Source organism: Eptesicus fuscus, chromosome 18 (assembly GCF_027574615.1).
Source record: "Eptesicus fuscus isolate TK198812 chromosome 18, DD_ASM_mEF_20220401, whole genome shotgun sequence".
NCBI classification, from domain to species: domain Eukaryota; kingdom Metazoa; phylum Chordata; class Mammalia; order Chiroptera; family Vespertilionidae; genus Eptesicus; species Eptesicus fuscus.
The window spans coordinates 53,332,230-53,350,522 of NC_072490.1; the positions used below are offsets into that span (position 1 = coordinate 53,332,230).

The 18,293-nt window shown below is 50.3% G+C and overlaps 1 protein-coding gene across 2 annotated transcripts in view; it reads right to left on the reverse strand.

Moving 5' to 3' along the window:
• LRIG1 (leucine rich repeats and immunoglobulin like domains 1) overlaps positions 1–4,024 on the reverse strand; it is a 126,476-nt gene extending 122,452 nt beyond the window's left edge. For both annotated transcript variants that reach the window (XM_054708185.1, XM_054708184.1), the window contains exon 1: positions 3,236–4,024. In XM_054708185.1, the coding sequence (XP_054564160.1) occupies positions 3,236–3,453 (218 nt within the window). In that variant the 5' untranslated portion in view covers positions 3,454–4,024. The remainder of the gene's footprint in view (positions 1–3,235) is intronic.
• Between the last annotated feature and the right edge of the window lie 14,269 nt (positions 4,025–18,293).

Genomic DNA, 18,293 nt, shown 5'->3' on the forward strand with positions numbered 1-18,293 from the left:
ATCTGGTGTCCGTACTGAATGTCCTGGCTTCTGAACGCCAGGTTGTCTTCCTGCCACACTGAGAATCGGGAATTGTGCTTCTCCAGAGCCCCCTTCCCTTCTGTCACCTCCTCCCGGGCCATCGTGTAGCTCCGAGAGCAGTTAAGCTCGCAACCCTGTGCTGTGGGGTGCCACAGATAAGAGTCTAAGGCATGTTGTATTTAATACTTCTTCAACAGTTTCTGAAGCCATGCTCTCAAAAATAATTTCAAAGAAAGCAAATATCTGAATTCTAAGAAGTTAAACTTCTAAGTTTCTGGGAAGTTAGAATAAGGCTTGGCAGTGCTTGGTGCCATTTATGAATGTGCTGGTTGGACTATGCCAATCTCACCTACGTAATGGGATGGCAGACTCAGTTACAGCTCGACTGCTATAACTATAAGTTATTGTGCTGAGTAAGTTGTCCTCAGGCTCAGGACAACTCCATTCCTTCTATTCAAACTGCACTTACCTTCACTATTAAAAAGTTTTACTTTCCTTATGCTAGGCCTAAGAACAACTCCAAAGTAGGTGCACTGTTTATAAAAGCTCCAACCCTCCCCCCTCAAAAAAGTCCTATAAAGCCACAGGTCCCTTCTGTCTCAAACCCACAGCCTGAAACTGATTGAACTAGCTGCAGTAAATCTTGTTCATGGGGTTATAAATTAGGTCAAAGCATTTTCTAGATACAATATAGACTCAAAGGATATAAACTTGGTGAACTACAACATATTTTATTATAATATATACAGAAACTTTCTCCCTGAAGTCTTGCTGAATCACAGCCAGTAATATAAACCATATATATATCTGATGGAAAATTCAGAGTAAGACTAATGATTTAAATGGGAAATCAGAAGTATATAGAAAAAAAGAAACAAAAATATTAGCCTGATTATTTTAATCAGAAAAAATAATATTAACTTCCCAAATTTTCAAAGGATCCCCATTTTGGTACTGAAATTGTATAGCCAGAAGTCACACTCATCTTAAAATCTCATCAGTTAACACTATCATCAGTGCAATCAAGTCTACTGAAGCTCCAAACACCCCGTTTGGTATTCACGGATCATCACGTGTGAATAAAAGAGAAAAGACTGCAGCCCTAGCTAGTTTGGCTCAGTAGACAGAGCATCAGCCTGTGGACTGAAGGGTCCCAGGTTCGAGTCCCGTCAAGGGCACATGCATGGGTGCCGGCTTGATCTCCAGTTGTGGGCATGTAGGAGGCAGCCAATCAATGATTCTCTCTCATCAATGATGTTTTGATCTCTCCCTCCCTCTCTGAAATCAATAAACATTTTTTTATAAAAAAGAGAAAAGACTGCAGTTTTAGAGGTATTTATGCCATGTAAAAACATCCTAGGCAGCAGGATGCTTAAAAAAACAACCAGTAGATGTACTCAAAAAGTTAAAAGGCAAGGTAAAGTGGACCTTGTGACCACAGGAAAAGTGCAAATGAGAGGACACCCTGTCCTCTCTCAGGGAAGTCACCACTGGTGAACGAAGCGCCTTCCCACAATGCCACTGGCACATGGCACTGGGAATCACTCTTCCAACAGGTGGACACTGAAGAGTTCTTCTCATTCTGCCCTCATGACCTTTTCAAAAAACCACCTGAAGAGCATGTACAGAAAAAAGCCACAATACCCCAGACGGCCCGACTAAATAAAAGGCTCCCTAAGTGCAATGTACTCACAGTACTTGACAGGGCCACTGCCTGAGTGAAAACCCACACGGTGACCACTGGTTTTCACTAAGCCACTGAACTCCACAGCAGCTGCAGAATATGGAAGAGGAAATCTAATCCTAACTGCAGGGCCCAGCTTCAGAACTCTGTAGTACTTGCTCGCCCAACAAGTGTGGAGTGTGGTCCATGGTAAACCTGGGCCCATCTTCAGAGCTACAAGATCTTCACACAGAGAAGGAATTAACCCCTCTTGCTCCCCATCACAGCAGCCGATATCCAGCCACATCTTCTTAGGTCAGGCCACGGGTGTTGGTTAAAACTTGTGTCACCAGTTTCTCTTTTTTACACGGCGAATGCCATGCCGGAGGTTACCACTGTGCCTCTTCCATGCTCTAGGAAAGATTTCCAATTACTCAACTGAAAAGCAGATTGCTCAAGCCCAGCTTTTCTGGAAGGCACTCAGTTCTACAGAGATGCGAGTTACTGATAACCGAACAGGATTTTGACTCATGGACCAGACTGCTTAAACGTTTAAAAAGTTATACTCTACCATGTTTACAAATGTCTGTTTTTCCCCCTGTCAAATCTCCTTTAAGAAGTGTCCCACTCAGTCCTACAGGCCAAAATCCTGACAACACAGAAGAAAAAGCTTTCGGGTGAAACAAGCTGCTTAAATCAACCAAATCCCTGACACCCTCTCCTGAAGTAGCTGGCACCATTTATAAAGCAGAAATGCTAGGGTGGGCCTCCCCCACTGGATCACCAAGCCCAAGGGGGCCCCAGGGAACAGGCAGGAAGGGTCTGGAACACAGTTCCCTAAAATGCCAACCAAGCAGAAAAAGACAAACTCCCAGCAGTCACAGATTTCCAGGAACTCTCAAGGTCCTCTTACTTGGGGGGTCCCCCAGAGAAGGCTGCTTTCTGCCCTGGAGTGAGCCAAGTCACTAATAAATAATGTAAATGCAAGACTGGAGCCAGGAGTCACCTTCATTCATTACCCACTGGAAGGCCAAGGAGCTCAGACACCAAAGAGTTGGGTTACAGGAGTGGGAAAAAGAAACAGACCCAGCGACCCACAGACAGACTTCCTCACACGCGCCCCTCCAGATGTTTCCCACTCTCCACACACACACACACACACACACACACACACACACACACACACACGAGCAACACCCACCTCCGGACTCTCATTCACACTCTCACCCCCAGACACCAGACACGCTCGCTCACTCCCAGATCGCCCTCCCGACCCACGCTCGCTCTCCTCCAGACCCCGCAAGCACCCTCTTCTCTCCTCCAGACCCTCGCTCACACTCTTCTCCTGCAGGCTTCTCACGCCCGCCCGCCCGCCTCTCCTCCGAACCCCTGAGCACCATCTCCCCACTGCAACCCACGCTAAGTTTTCCAGGCCATCCGACTTCACACGCACCCAACAGACCCCGCACAGCCTCCCCGGAGAAGCCTCCCGCCGCCCCAGCCCCGAGTGACAGCGCCCGGGACGCGGGCAGCGCGGTGCGCGGCACTCACAGGCTCTGCGTCCAGGCGGGCAGGTCCCCGGGCAGCGCCGCCAGCCCGCGCCCGCCGCAGTCCAGCGAGTCCCCGGCGCAAGTGCAGGCGGCGGGGCAGGGCGCCCGGCCCGCGGCCCTGGCGGGCTCCGGCCGGAGCAGCAGCAGCAGCAGCAGCCAGGGGAGCAGGCGAGGCGAGCGGCGCGGGGCTCCGAGCGCTCCCCGGACCGGCTGCGCCATCTTGTCTGGAGCGCGGACTCCGGCGCGGGGCTGCGAGGTCGGGACGGCCGCGGCGCAGGCGGCCCGCGGGCTCCGCTCGGCACTAGGCTCCGCGCCGGGGCATGGCCGCCGGCGCAAGTTCTCTCAGCGGCGACTCCGCGCTCAGCGGGCCCCCGGCGCCCGGGCTGCCCGGCAGCGCCCGGAGGGGGCCGCGAACCCCGCGCCCATACGGGCCGACGCGCCCGCGCTCGCTGCGAACCCCACGGGTCCGGGCCAGGGGCGCTCGGCAGACGCTCCGGTCCTCTCGCCGCGCTGCCGGCTCCCGGCTCCCGGCTCCCGGCTCCCGCGCACGCCAGGTGCCGCCGCCGCTGCGAGGACGGCGCTCAGCCGCGCAGCCCGGGCTCTGCGCCCGTGGGCATCTTCCTCGAGGCTCCGACTCCCGCAGCAACTCGGTCCGGACGCGCAGCAGCCCCTGCTCTCCTCCGGGCGCCGGTGCGCCCCGCTGTCCCGGGCTCGGGGCAGAGCGCGCAGTCCCGGACCGCGCACGGCTCCTCCGCGCTGCGCTGCGAGAGCCTGGCCGCCCTCGCGCCGAACAATCAGCCGCTCGCCGCTCGCCTCCCGCCGACCCAGCCCCGCGGGCCCCGAGGCCCCGCCCCCGCCGCTCGCCTCCTCACACCCGGGCTGGGCGCCCCGCGGCCCCCGGCCGGCCCACGTTGGATGCTTGGCCGCGGCGCCCCGCCACGCCCCGCCTCCTGCCCATTGGCTGCCCGAGCCCTCGGCGGCCAGCCTGGGCGACCGTTGGAGCGCTCGCCGTGATCCCGCCCCTCCCGCCTCTCGGGCCGCCCGCCCCACTGTCTTTTCCCACCCTAGGTGTGAAGGGCGGGGGGACGGGGCGGGGAAAGGGAGAGCCGCCCTCCGGCTCTTAAAGGGGACGTGCGGGCCGTGGTGGAGCAGGAGAAAGCGGGCAGAGTGGTAAAGGTTTGCCTGCCCTCTGGGTCTAGGGGAGAAAAGAAAATGGGTTAAGAGCGTAACGGGCTCCCCACCCCCCACCCCACCACCCTTTGGAGCCTACAGATCCCAAGGTTCCTTTCCTCCTCCCCGGGCTGGAAACAAGGCCAAAGATTTAGATTTAGAGCAAATCCGCACCAGTGTTCCTGGTGTCTTCTAAGAGCAAAGGCACAGATTTAAAACTTGACAAATGTCCTGCTGACTGGAGCATCTTTCATTATTTCATTAGGAGCGACAGCCTTCCTCCTTTCCGCTCCTGACTTGTACTTGACCTCTTAAATCCAGCACCATGTCCTTGATTTCCAAAATGAATGTGTACTGCGCTCCCACCCTCGCCTCCACCTCACCCCACCACGCCGCCCCAGTTAGTTGTAGGGCAGTTCTGGGGTTACTTGTTTGTTTAAATCAAAGCTTTCTTTAAAGCCAGTTTTCAAGAAGCTATAGATGGAGTACTCATAAGAGAGTAAAAAGAGAAATAATAATTGTTACAAAGCTTCTAACTTTGAGGTTTACAGTAAGGTTGGAACATAGTAACCAAGTGTTATGACAGTGCATTGAAACAGCAAGGCAGGCACCTGCTGAGGGGCAGGCATACACAGTGAAAGGGGGTTGGGGGGGATTAGCACAGAAATATATATAACTGCCCCTCTGGCCGTTTTGGTTTACTGGTGTCTCACGTCCCTTCCCAGGAGAATGCAAATTTCTAACATAACTGCACACACTGTCAGGAAAATTAAGCAAGTTGAGTCTGTTGAAAAACATTTGCTCCAGCAAATAAAATCTGACTTCTGTTTTATGAAAACAAAGGGGGAGGAGACGTTTCTCAGGAAGAGAAAGCACAAAGTGTTTAAAGGGTTTTGTTCCATTTTTGACACATTCCAAGGAGCGGGGGTGCTTTAATTGAGATGTCAAACTTTCCCTCTTTTCTTTAACCAAACTCGGGTTTGGGCTTGATAGTCAAGAGGTTGCTGTTTTCTTTTTATTCTTCCTCCCTTTCTTTTTACTCCTTTCCTTTCTTCTGATTCATTATGCTATCAGATAATGGTGCATCATCTCCCTCTCCCTCTCTCTCTCTCCCTCCCCCCCTCTCTTTTCCCTTCCCTCCCCTCTCTCCCTCCTTTCTCCTCCTCCTTCCTCTCTCTCTCTCTCTCTTCTCTCTCTCTCTCTCTCTCTCTCTCTCACATCATCTCAGCATTCATGCCCAAAGCAATGCTCAAATATGTGTGTAAATAAATCCAAACATGATTCCCAAGAAGCATTATCTGAAAAATACTGCACCTGACCCAGACTACCTAGGGCTTTAACCAGCTTTGGTGTTTCATTTGTAATCCACATAAACATAAACCTTCCAACTGGACAAGAAGTATATCTCTTTGTTGTAATGCCTTTTGGTAAAATAATAATAAGCAGAGGAATGCAGTTTAAAGGACTCCAAATTTATGAAGTCCTCTATATCAGTGGTTCTTAAATTTTCCCAGGCCAAAGAACAACAAACAGTAATTTATTTAATGCCAAATAGCCAGAAACTTCTCCCTAAACAAAACTGTCATTCTCTTCGCCCCTCCCCCCCAATGAAACAGCATATGCAGCAAAAAAGAAATTTAACTCATTGAACTTGAGCTGCTGACTTACAATCACCTTTCAGGTTTGTTCCACTCTTAGTATTGTAAAATGGATATTTCTTGTCAAATGTGTTCCAGCTGCTGTGGGTGTGCCCGTATGATGCTCTTTAGGGACGCGAGGGTGCTGGAGGACAGGACTGAGAGCCTGCGAGGTCAGGCTGTGCCCACAGTCTCAGGCATCCCCTGTGGTCTGGTTACCACGTAGCCGGAGAAGAGGATTCCAAAACCCAGGAACTCTGGGGGGCCCCGGGCGCCTGAGCCTTGGCAGTTCCTCTGTCCATGACGTCATGTCTGCTCCCCACACCACGTATGGAAGTTTGCCCGCACGCTAGCAACCTGCTTGTGACGGAGAGGAGTGCGGGCTTCGCGCAGCGATGTCAAGCTCAGGGGAGAATTCACTTGTCGCAACCGCCTAGGATCAGAGGCACCTGAACAACGGCCAGTTCCTAGGACGGCTGTGGCCCTGCTTACGGGAAGGGGCCTGGTCTCGTCGATCTGGGCACTCCAGGGCCTCGCTTTCCTCCACTGACCTTTTCGATCTGGGCACTCCAGGGCCTCGCTTTCCTCCACTGACCTTTTCGTAATTTTGAATACTTATTCCTTAAAGGGGTTATCCAGGCACTCTCAGTTTTCTGGTGTGTTTTAACCTACCAGAGACCAAACTCCAGGGCCAGCATCAAATTAAACCCCTGATGAAAGTGACTGCAGGTCTGTCTGAAATGCAGAAGCCCTAGCAGTTAACCATCTTAAACCCATTATAAGAGAGGAACCCAGCATTTAAATGGCCGCAAATGATCAAGTGGGGAGAGAACCCAATGACAAAATATCAAGGAAGCAGGTTGATCACAGGTATTTTTTAGAAAACACCAATTCCAGGGGACTGAATGGTGGCGACTGCTGGTGGCGTCACAGAATGCGGGCCTGAGGGGGCTTGCCCGCGGGTAGAGGTCTACATTGTGCTCGGGGCACAAGAAGAGCACCAGGCAGCGCTCGGAAGGCTCAGAAGGCCCAGGTCTAGCCAGGTCTTCTTCCTCGGGAAACCTCGGCCCACTCATCTCCGTTCTCTAAGCCCCCGTTTCCTCACAGGGAAGCAAAGAGAGGGGTGCTTCTGACCCGAGTGCTAAGACGGTTAAGGGAGGATCCACTGTGACCTCAGATGCAAGGGGCTTTACAAACTCTTCGGGGGACACACTTCTCAGGGTCCTTTTAAGGTATTCGTGAATGTGAACACTGAAAATGTTAGCGCCCACATACACACTACAGATGGAAAATCTTGGTAGGTGCTTGCAGCATGGAGCCCCCCGCCCCCCAAGGAATGCCACAAAGAGTTAATAATTACCTGTAAAACCCCTGGAGACTGGCTGGGTGATGACAGCCCTGCCCTAAGCCTGTTTTGTATCTCTTGTCCAAGGAAAATAAAGCTGTGTACTCATTAACTCCTTCCTTGCACAATCTTGTCAAAGAGATGGATTGGTGAGGGAGGTAAGGGGGAGCTAATGAGGCCGTGGATGGAACATAAGAGATCATTTCGAGATTTCTCTGTTCCCCATTCCAAGATTTTTTTTTTTTTTTTTTTTTTGGTGGATGTGGGAAGAGGTGTGTCTTGTTGTGCAATCTCTGGCTACTGGGAATATGGTTAATGCCCAACAATGCCAAGTGCAGCTGCTGCATTTCTGCAGCAAGACGGGCTGGTGCCTGCAGCCCAGCTGCGGCCCTGGCCTCTGCTTCTCAGCATCACCAACCAGAGGCCAACACTCACCAGAGCCCACCTTCTAACACAGCCGAGGACCTGCACGCCAGCCCTTGCCTTGTGAATCTGCAGTTTTAACTGGTTCGCTAAAAGAATCAAGAAGGGTTTAAAATTTCTCTTTGTTCTTTCAGCATTTAAAGTTTCTGAGATTCTGGAGTGATTGTCCGTGGTGGAGGCAGCCACTTCGCTCCAGTGACTGCAGCTCTCACCCCCAACCTGCTGCCTTTGCCACTGTCACTTGGAGCAGCACAATGATCATTGTGATTATCCCCACTTTATAGATGGAAAAGCTGAGGGTAAGTGATGTGTCAAGATTACAGGGTCAAGAATAAATGCAACCTTAAATCAAAGTTCCATCTCAACCCCTGTCACACCCTTGATGTCCAGTACACGTCTTACGAGATGTGTCATGATGCTTGTTTCTCAAGGATAACGTGAGAATGGACATAATTTATTTCCTTTTCCATATTTGCTAATAGCTTTCCAGAATTCCCTTCTGGATTTAAGGTACATATATTAGCCTTTCCCTCCACCACGCACAGCAGCATTTATGTAATAATAACGGTTCATGATTACTGAGCACTTACTAGGTGCGAGGCACTGTTTCACAGGATGGCTTAATTTCACTGAAGTCGCATAAGAATTCTATGAGACAGGCACCTAGCTCACCTTCTAGGTGGAGTTCCTGAGACCTGGTCAGTCCACTTACCCAACTCAGTCCTCGTTAGGGATTGAGTCAGGAACCCAAAGCTGTGCTAACAGGGAAGCCACCACAGGCACCATAACCCGAACCTCTCTCATCACTCTAACTGAATGATGTTTGTGTTGCTCTCTCCTTCTAAACTCGTTCAGAGTCTGAGTCTCAGCCTATCTCGATATCCCTGTTGTCGAGCACAGTCTGAGGCACGTGGTAGGCACAGAGGCAACATTTGCTGCTCAAGCACCCCTCCCCCATCTTTTACAAGCTGGCTCTTCAAATCTGTGCACCTGCAGCATCAACGTCACCTGAAGGTTGTTAGAATGTGAATCTCAGCCTCCGCTCCCCCCCCACACACCCCCCACCCCACTGGACTGGGATCTGGCCCTTGGTAAGGCCCATGGGTGATTTGCTTGTAGAGTGAGATGTTAAGAAGCACCGTGTCACCCTATGTGCCACCCTATGTGCCCCGTGAACACCCCTCCTGTGACTACCCCCCCCCCGTCACTGCCAAGAGAGCCCATACTCTGCGCTCTGTGTATTTTTATGTACATTGTCCATATTCTCACAAGCCCTTAGTATAATAATTTCAAAAATATAAGCAAACATGTGGTTGGCATTATTGCCCCTTAACTGAAGAGCATCCAAAACATCTACTGCCCATGAGATTTTGGTAAAATCCTCTCTTGCTGTTGAGCTTTTTCTTTGAGAGGCATTCAGACTAGTAAGAAAAGCATTTGGGAATTTATTGCCTGTCGTATTTGTTTCCAAAAGAACAGTTGGGTTTTTGACACATTTCAAATTTATCATAAACATATAGAGATACACTACGTGCTGTCCACTGTCATTCTTACCCATGAGCTTTAGATAATCATTTGGCTGGCCATATTTCCCTGTGAGTTCGGACACTCTTCTTGGACTTAGGTGCTCTAAATCAAAGAAAAATCTTTGCCTTGCCTGCAGATCCCCCCTAAAACAACACGATTCTTTCTTATGGGAAGTGCGTTGGCAAACATCCAGAGGAGGCAAGTGTGTAGGTGAATTGCCTGCAGAGGAGGCCACCACTAATTTCTCCCTGTATGTCCCCTCCCTCCTTGAATCAGGGATGGCCTGTGACTTGCTTGGATCAATAGAAAGTGGTGGAAGTGACACTGTGCCAGTTCTGAGCCTGGCAGCTTCAACTCTCACTCTCTTCCTTCCCGAGCTGCATGTAAAGAAGTCCAGGGTCTCTCAGACATGCAGGCCCCGGAGGAGGAGACCACGAGGAGAGAGAGGCTGTGTGGAAGAAAGCTGGGCAGCTCGGCCAGCAGCCAGCACCTTAACCCCAAGCACCAGCCTGAAGCCATTGTGGCCTGTCAGCCCAGCTCAGCCACCAGCTAACTGCAACTGCCTGGGTGAGCCTCGCCAGTGCCACACGGGCAGAGATAAGCCATCCCCACCGAGCCTTGCCCAAATTCCTTAACCCACAAAACGGTGACCAGCAAAAATGAACTTCGTTTCAAGCCACTCAGTTTTGGGGTGATTTGTTATGCAGCCATGGATAACTGAGACAAGTGTGGTTCCGCGGACATGCAGGAAAGCATGAGTAGATATGGGAGGGGGAATGAAGTCTAATCAAATACGCCTGTCGTTAGGGATGTCAAAAAATAATGTTATCAGTTGACCTTCCTGACATGCTCGTCAGGACCCTTGATTGAATGCAACATGCCAACTGGCGGTGTGGTGTTCTGAACAGAACCTCCTGTGTTACAAACATCCTGGTTCTTCTGCAGACCAGAAAATGAGCTGCCTCTCTCCTCCCGAGGGCACAGGTCTGAGATGTGCACAGCATCTGCTTAGTTATACCAGGCAGGTTCTCCCACGTAGCTGGCAGGAAAGGAATAGCTGGAAGAACAACACAATTGAAGTCCTATTGCTTTCTTCCTGAAATGGTCAGGCGGGGCTCAGATTGTTCACATTATTTTTCACAAGAGACAAGTGGATGAATCTCAGAAAGTGGAATCCCAGCCATAAAACTGGCATTGGGATATGGAGTTTGGGTGCGTGCCTTTGGAAGGGGGTGAGGGTGGTAGGCATTGTATCTCTTGGGCACAGACTGACTCACCTACCTACCCAGGAGCCCTCTGGGTGTCAGGGCTGCGGGCACAGCTCCCTGCTTCCCTAGGCCTTAGCTCCCACTCTTTTCCAGCTCCAATTTGTTAAGTGCCTCCAATATGCATGACAATGGGGAGGGGTGTGGTAGGGTTCAGAGCCCAGTCAGCTGTGTCCCAGCCATCAGGGAGTTTGCAATCTCGTGCTTTTGTTGACTGCTAGCTACCAGGCATCTAGAAGAGTACCTGGCAAATAGCAGGTGTTCAATAAATAGTATCAAATGAACCCATGATTGAATGAATATGTGGATATATACCTATATATATCCCATTTTTCTATAAGGACCAAAGCAGCTCACAGGAAGCAGACTAAAATCACAGACACTTAGAAGACAAATGGACCTTCGTGCTCCTCTAGTGCAGTGGTCAGCCCCACCCCAGGCCTGCTGGGCCAGAAACCCTGGGGCGAGGCCCAGCACGTGTCCACAGCGCCTGTTTCAGAGCCGCCCTCAGTTTACAGATCCCGAGAAGGAATAAGGTGGCCTCGAAGTCACACAGCTACTTAACAGCTGGAAGTAGCACTGGGGTGACTACAGATTTGCCCAGAGCGGGCACATTTCCCAGGTCCCAGGACTTCCAGCAACCAATCTAGGGGAAGTTCTGGGCAGACTGGGAAAAGTTGGTCACCTCCATTGGAACATTAGATACCAAATTCACATGTAGAGCCCTGGCCTGCCACACTGCTCCCCTCCGGAGCACAGACCCCGTGCTGGGGAATGACCCCAGTGCTTTCAATGCATTAACTCCGTTAACCCTCTCAGTAGCCCTGTGGGGTAGGAGCAATACTGTCTTCAGGTCACACAGCCAGGAAATTAGGCTCCAGAACCAGCTCTTAACCATCACTCTCATATACCTCCTCTTTACTAGAGTGAATTCCCAGCTCCTTGTCCACTAAGAAAAAATCTCATTCCTTTCTTTGTCTTCATACCACATTTCCCAGTTTGCAGTTAATCCCATCGTTTGTCTGCCTGTTTTGTAAAACAGCCTGGGCGCAGGGTCCATCCCGTCTCACACAGCGCCTGGATGGAGGGCTCAGGACAGACGTGCTGAGTGAATGCCATAGGCATGACAGCAGGAGTCACTGACTGACGGACTGAGTGTGGTGGGCTTCCAAAGAAATCTAATATTAACCAAATGCCTACCATGTTTCAGCCACCCTCTAGGTAAAAAGGTGGGTCAAACTTGGCCTTCAGGTGGGATTCATTTGGCCTGGTGTGTTTATTTTCAAAAATTGAACTTGACCTACTTTTAGGAAGTAGGCATCTGTTACCTGTCTTAATTTCTATTTCCTGCCTCCCCACCCTGGCACGCATTGAGTTTGCAACTATGATTTCAGGATTTCTCTAACATTAATTCATTTTGTCCTTTATCACAAGCGCATGTGGTAGGCATTCCTATTTATACTTAAATTAAAACACACACACACACACACACACAACACTGAGGCTTGGAAAGTATAGGTAACCTGGCCAAGGTCACAAGCTTGTAAATTGGGAAACAGGATTTGGCAGAGCAAGGAGGGAGAATAGTCTGGAATTGGTGATGAGAATCAGAAAAAACATCTCCCCCACCTCCTGGCCCAGTGATATGAGAGGGGCGAGGGAAAGACAAAACAAAAAACAGGCATCAGCCATTAACCTTCTCTGGAATTAAGAAAAACAGATATTTGGCTAGACAGTCGTCAATACCAGGGTTCAACAAACTTTCTTGGTAAAGGACCAGGTAGTAAATATTTTCAGCTTCTGGGGCCGTACAGTCTTTGTTGCAACCACTCTGCTCTGTCGCAGTAGCTGCAAGAGGAGCCGTAGACGATAGCAAGTGAACGGGTATGACTGCATTCCAATAAAACTTGATTTGTAAAAACAGGCTACAGGCCAGATTCGATCTGCAGGTAGAAATCTGCTAAGCCCTGATCGATACTGATGAAAAAGCCCAGCTAGGAGAAGGTAAAATGAACAAAACTAGGACATGCTCATCTGAGGACAAAGATGAAAAAGGACTGACATTTAGGATCCTGGTTGCAAGCAGAGCAGCCCTGTGGTTATGAAGGTTGTACACTGCACAACCCCAGGGGGCACCATTCACACTGACCTCAATGCCAATAGGTAACCTAGAAGCTGCTTAGAGCAGTGGTCGGCAAACTCATTAGTCAACAGAGCCAAATATCAACAGTACAACGATTGAAATTTCTTTTGAGAGTCAAATTTTTTAAACTTAAACTTCTTCTAATGCCACTTCTTTAAAATAGACTTGCCCAGGCTGTGGTATTTTGTGGAAGAGCCACACTCAAGGGGGCCAAAGAGCCGCATGTGGCTCGCGAGCGCAGTTTGCCGACCACGGACCTAGAGCATAAGCTGGGTGGCCACCTGTGACAGTCCTGGGTACAAGGATTTAATATCCATTACTACCCATGTGGCTATAATGAAAGGATATTGTTGAGAGGATATCCCAGCTTGAGAGAACGTCCCTGCTATTTCTAGAAAAGTCATAACTACTTTTACTGAGCATCTGCTATGCATCATACACAATATCTAGCCATATATAAGTATTATCCTATCTAATAAAAGAGTAATATGCAAATTGACTGTCACTCCAACTCACAAGATGGCTGCCCCCATGTGGTCAAAGATCCTGTCCCCATGTGGACACAAGATGGCTGTCATAAGATGGCCAGCAGGGGAGGGCAGTTGGGAGGGACCAGGCCTGCAAGGGAGGGAAGTTGGAGGTGATCAAGCCTGCAGGGGAGGGCAGTTAGGGGTGACAAGGCTGGCAGAGAAGGGAAATTGGGAGGGATCGGACCTGCAGGGAAGGGCAGTTGGGGGGGGGGGGAGGACCCAGGCCTGCAGGGGAGAGCAGTTGGGGGGACCAGGCCTGCAGGGGAGGGCAGTTAGGGGTGACCAGGCCTGCAGGGAAGGGCAGTTAGGGGCAATCAGGCTGGCAGGGGAGCAGATAGGCATCAATCAGGCTGGCAGGGGAGTGATTAGGGGGTGATCAGGCTGGCAGGCAGAAGCGGTTAGGGGCAATCAGGCGCCAGCAGTCCTAGATTGTGAGAGGGATGTCCGACTGCCGGTTTAGGCCCGATCCCTGTAGTTGGACATCCTTCAAGGGGTCCCAGATTGGAGAGGGTGCAGGCTGGACTGAGGGACACACCCCCTGTGCACGAATTTTGTGCACCGGGCCTCTAGTCTTATATAATCTTCCTAGCAAGGTCCCGAAAGGCTAAGCAATTTTCCCAAAGCACCCAGCTGGTAATACCTAACTCCCAAGTTTCCTTCAACACCTCCAGCCCATTGCTAAGGGAACCCATTTGCCTGACTCCCAAGTCTGTGCTCCTTCCACTCCCCTCTCCTCTCAGATTGGTTCTAAGGTTCTTTAATGATGACCTAGTAAAACATGTATAAAGAAAATGTCTCCTGAAGACCTAATTAAAAATAATTACATGCCTTAAAAGACACTAAAAGTATGCCAGGCGCACCAACAGGGAAGACATTCTTATTATATCAATGTCTTTATGGGTTTGGATTCGGTTCAGAAAAGCTCAGACTCAAAAGGTAATTGCTGGCAGCCTGCAAAATCCATCAACCCTTAATTAACATATGACAGTTATTCTAATTGCCTCAGACAACATTTCTATGTTTTTAATTGTAGAGCAATTTGCCAATCACATCATTAATTGGCAATTCACATTTTAAACATGTGAAAGACAGTGGGTTCTTTATTCCTCCGAGGCCACTGAATACATTACTTGCATTTTTCAGATATGTTTTCTTCTTTTCTTTGACTACGGGACCCCCTTCCGATGGGCCCGGCAGCAGTTTCTTCCGGCCAAGGTGTATTTTCTCGGGCGACTTACTGTCACTTCAGCACTTGACTATGTTTTGCTAGCAGCTCCTTAGACCAGGTGGTGGTTTCTCTAGCCACCCCGAGTGGGCTCCTGTTGACTTCAAAGGGAGGATCATGGTGCAGAAAAAGTAGGAATCTGGTTCCAGGCTCAAAACCCTCCACACACTATGGAAACTCACTGCCCTCCTGTGTGTGAAGGGCCAGTTAACATGTGTGCGTGAAGCCTTGGACAAAGGCACCTGGGAATGCCAGAACTTGCTGGAAAGCCCAGCACCTGATGGAAAAGAAAGGTTATCGACCCAGTTCTAGTTCCAATACAGACCTCACCATTTGCTCACTGGAAGGAGCCAGAAGAGTAAGAATTGGTCTCAAAAGGCAGAAGGGCCGTAATGACAACCATTGGTTCTCGTTCTCTCTCTCTCTCTCACTCTCTCTCTCAGTTCCATCATCACGAATCTATAGCTCACCATAGGCCAAGCACTGGGGTAAGTATTAAAGATTATAAAAGAATTCATCACCCAGCATCAAGCCCCCGCCCCGCTCCTCTGGAACAGTAGCTGCCGCTGAGGCTGCCTGCCAGCTTCTGTGCAGACCCTTCCGGCCGGGCTGCTGTGGGTCCCAGGGTCCAGACTCCAGCCCTGTCAGGGGCAACAGTTTCTCTGCTTGAGCTTTGAGGGGGACAGGAGGAGCCGTGACCTTGTCCCTCATTCCCCCACCAAACCATCACCACCACTGCATAAAGCTGCACTTGGCTGTGAAAGCTTAGGGATAGGCTGGAGGTGTCTGATGGAAACTGGAAAACAAAACTGTCAATAATGGCAAACTCTGTTTACCTGGCTGTTCCCTGCGGAACAGGAGAAAGCACAGAAAGGTAACACCTGGAGAGCAGTTCTCCTCGGGCCCTGTCTGTCAGACACCAGGGCAGCCTCTTCCCCAGACCCGTTCCCGGCTCCAAACACGCCTGTCTGGTCTTGACCTTGCACAATGGAGCTCAACTTGGCCTGCTTATCCCCTGGGAGCTCACCTGGACCAGTTAATTCAGAAGCTCCGATACAGAGCTGTGCGTCCATTTATACTCTCTCTCCCCAGGGCATGATTTTAATGTGCAGCTAAAGTTGAGAACTACTGCCTTAGGGTAGATCCTGTCCATCCACCAGGCCACAGGGCCAGGTGGGAGTAGGGGGCACAGGTCCCAAAGCTTGAAATATTCAGCCTCAATCAGAGTTTGCAAACTGGAGGCCCACCCACAGACTGGATCCAGCCAGCAGATGTGTTTTGTTTGGCTCAAATAGGGTTTAAAAAAATGGAATTACTTGCCAACATATATTAATGGGATTATATTACATAAAAATTTGAATATCTGGCTTCTTTTGAAAAATAGGAACACCTGGTCATTCTCCATCTGCATTCCTGTGCGCCACCATGGGCTGGAGAGGAGGAGCAGCTAGCCCTCAGGTGCAGCATGTGCTCTCTGGTTCACCGCAGTCCCCACCACTCTCTATTGCCTCACTCACTCACCTTCCTGGTCCCTGTGGCTCTGACTAAAGGGGGAGGGGTGAGGAAAGGGGGAGAAGTCCTGCCTCCCTCCGTAATATCTCCCCAATGAAGTGCAATACAAGGACTCTAGCAGTAATCCACTGGATAAGGGTGGAAATGAACACACAGATTCCTGGATTCACAGAGAAGCAAGAAGATAATTTTTTTCTATACACAGCTTCATCTGCAGAGGACCCTGCCTACGATGGGAGAGTGCTGAAAATTATTCTAGAGGAGTGGCGTAAGTTTGAGTCCTACCCCATCCCCATCCTTACCTTGACCTCAATTTCTTTTGTTTGCTTGTTTGTTTTTTATCCTCCCCCAATGATATGTTTTTATTGATTTTAGAGAGAGAGGAAAGGGGAGAGAGAAAGAGAGAGAGAGAGAGAGAGAGAGAGAGAGGGGAGAGAAACATGATTGGTTGCCTCTTGCATGCACCCCAACTGGGGACCAAACCCGAAAAGGTATGTGCCCTGACAGGGAATCAAACCCGAAACCTTTTGGTGCACAGGACAATCACCTAGCCAGGGCTTCACCTCCATTTCTTTGTTCACCCTCCGCCGTGGCTTGCATTAAGAAAACAAAAAGTCCCACCCCCAGACTCTGTAGCTATTTGAAAATACATAGTTACATAGTTACCGGTTATTGATGCTAGGCCAGGTCACAGTTGCCAGGCCAGATGGCCCCACACCTGCCTTCCTGGAGCAGTGTTTCTCAATGTGTCTCATACACCTTGTTGCAGACTCCTGAGCGCCACCCTAGACTCCGAATCTGGCCCTCTGGGGGTGGGGCCAGGTGTGCACATTTGCCAAGTAACGTTTGTACTCAGTAATAATAACAGCCGCAGGTAGTTGCAGCACTTACTGGGGTTTATATGTATCATCTCATTTAATCTTCACTGAAATCCCTAAGTTGGGTAGCAGTAGCCCTACTTTACAAATGAGGAAACAGCAGCACAGAGAAGTTAAGTAAATTGCTCTAGGTCACACAGTAAGTAGCAGAGCTGGGATTCTGATCATCTGTTCTAGTTGGCAAATCACTGCTCTGAGCAAAAGGAAGACTCATGAGCTCCCAGGCCAAGCAGGTCAAGGAGGGTGAGGTAGAATTTTGTCCATTACAATGAGAAAACACTGGCCTTGGTTTTAGTAACTTGAACTGTTTGGGGTAGAGAATAGACAAAAGCATACCCATATGGTAGCATGTGAGTAGATGACAAAAATATCCTGCGTCCATAGGATCTGGCCTCTGCTTAGCTTCCCAATGTCATCTTTGTCCCCTTATTTCAGCTCCCTTCTGTCCTACGGGTCTTCATACTGAGACATAACATGTCCCTCTGTCTGAATGCCCTTCTCCTAGACCAGGGTCCGCGCACTTCCTCCTAACTGGCTGGGTGGGAAATAGTCCAGGCCGTGGGCGCCACAAGGTCTCTGTTGCACCTTCTGCTCTGTGGCTGCAGCCAGAAAGCACTGCAGACAGTGTGGAGGTGGGCGCACCTGGCTTCTGTCCCAGGAGCCCTGACGGACCCTGACATTAGAGTTTCACACTGCTTTTTTTGTGCCACAAAATATGTTCCACCTAGATTTGCTTTCAGCCATTTAAAAACGGAAGACCCATTCTTAGCTGACGTCGCACGCAAACTGACGTCGGGTGGGATGGCGAGGACCGGGATGCTACCCCCTTCATCCTCTGGGGCACACTTTCCTGAGCCTCGGGCTGGGCTCTGCTTCTTGGGGGTCCCTGCCTCCTCCTGCATCGCCTTCTAAGCTCCCTCAACAACGCGGTCCCTATTTGAAATGTTCTTGTTCATACACGAGTTTGTCTGCAGGTTGAGGGTCTCCCTCTGCTAGGATGTAAGTCCCACAGGGCATGGAGCTGGTTTGCAGATAAAGAGAAAAAACTCAGAGCAATTAGGCAATTTGCTAGAAAGTGGAAGAGCCAGGATCTGTACCTAGGAGTGCACTCTTTCCACCCTGCTCTCTTATTCTTCACACTGCCATCAGTCATTTCCTCTTTATAAAACTACTAGAGGCCCAGTGCACGAATTCGTGCACCAGTGAGGTCCCTTGGCCTGGCCTGTGGGATCAGGCCGAAACCGGCTCTCCAACATCCACTGAGGGGTCCCCAATTGCGAGAGGGTGCAGGCCAGGCCGAGAGACCCTACTGGTGCATGATCAGGGCTGAGGAGAGACACAGGAGGTTGGCCAGCCAGGGAGGGACCATGGGAGGGCTCCAAGGCATGTCCGGCCCATCTCACT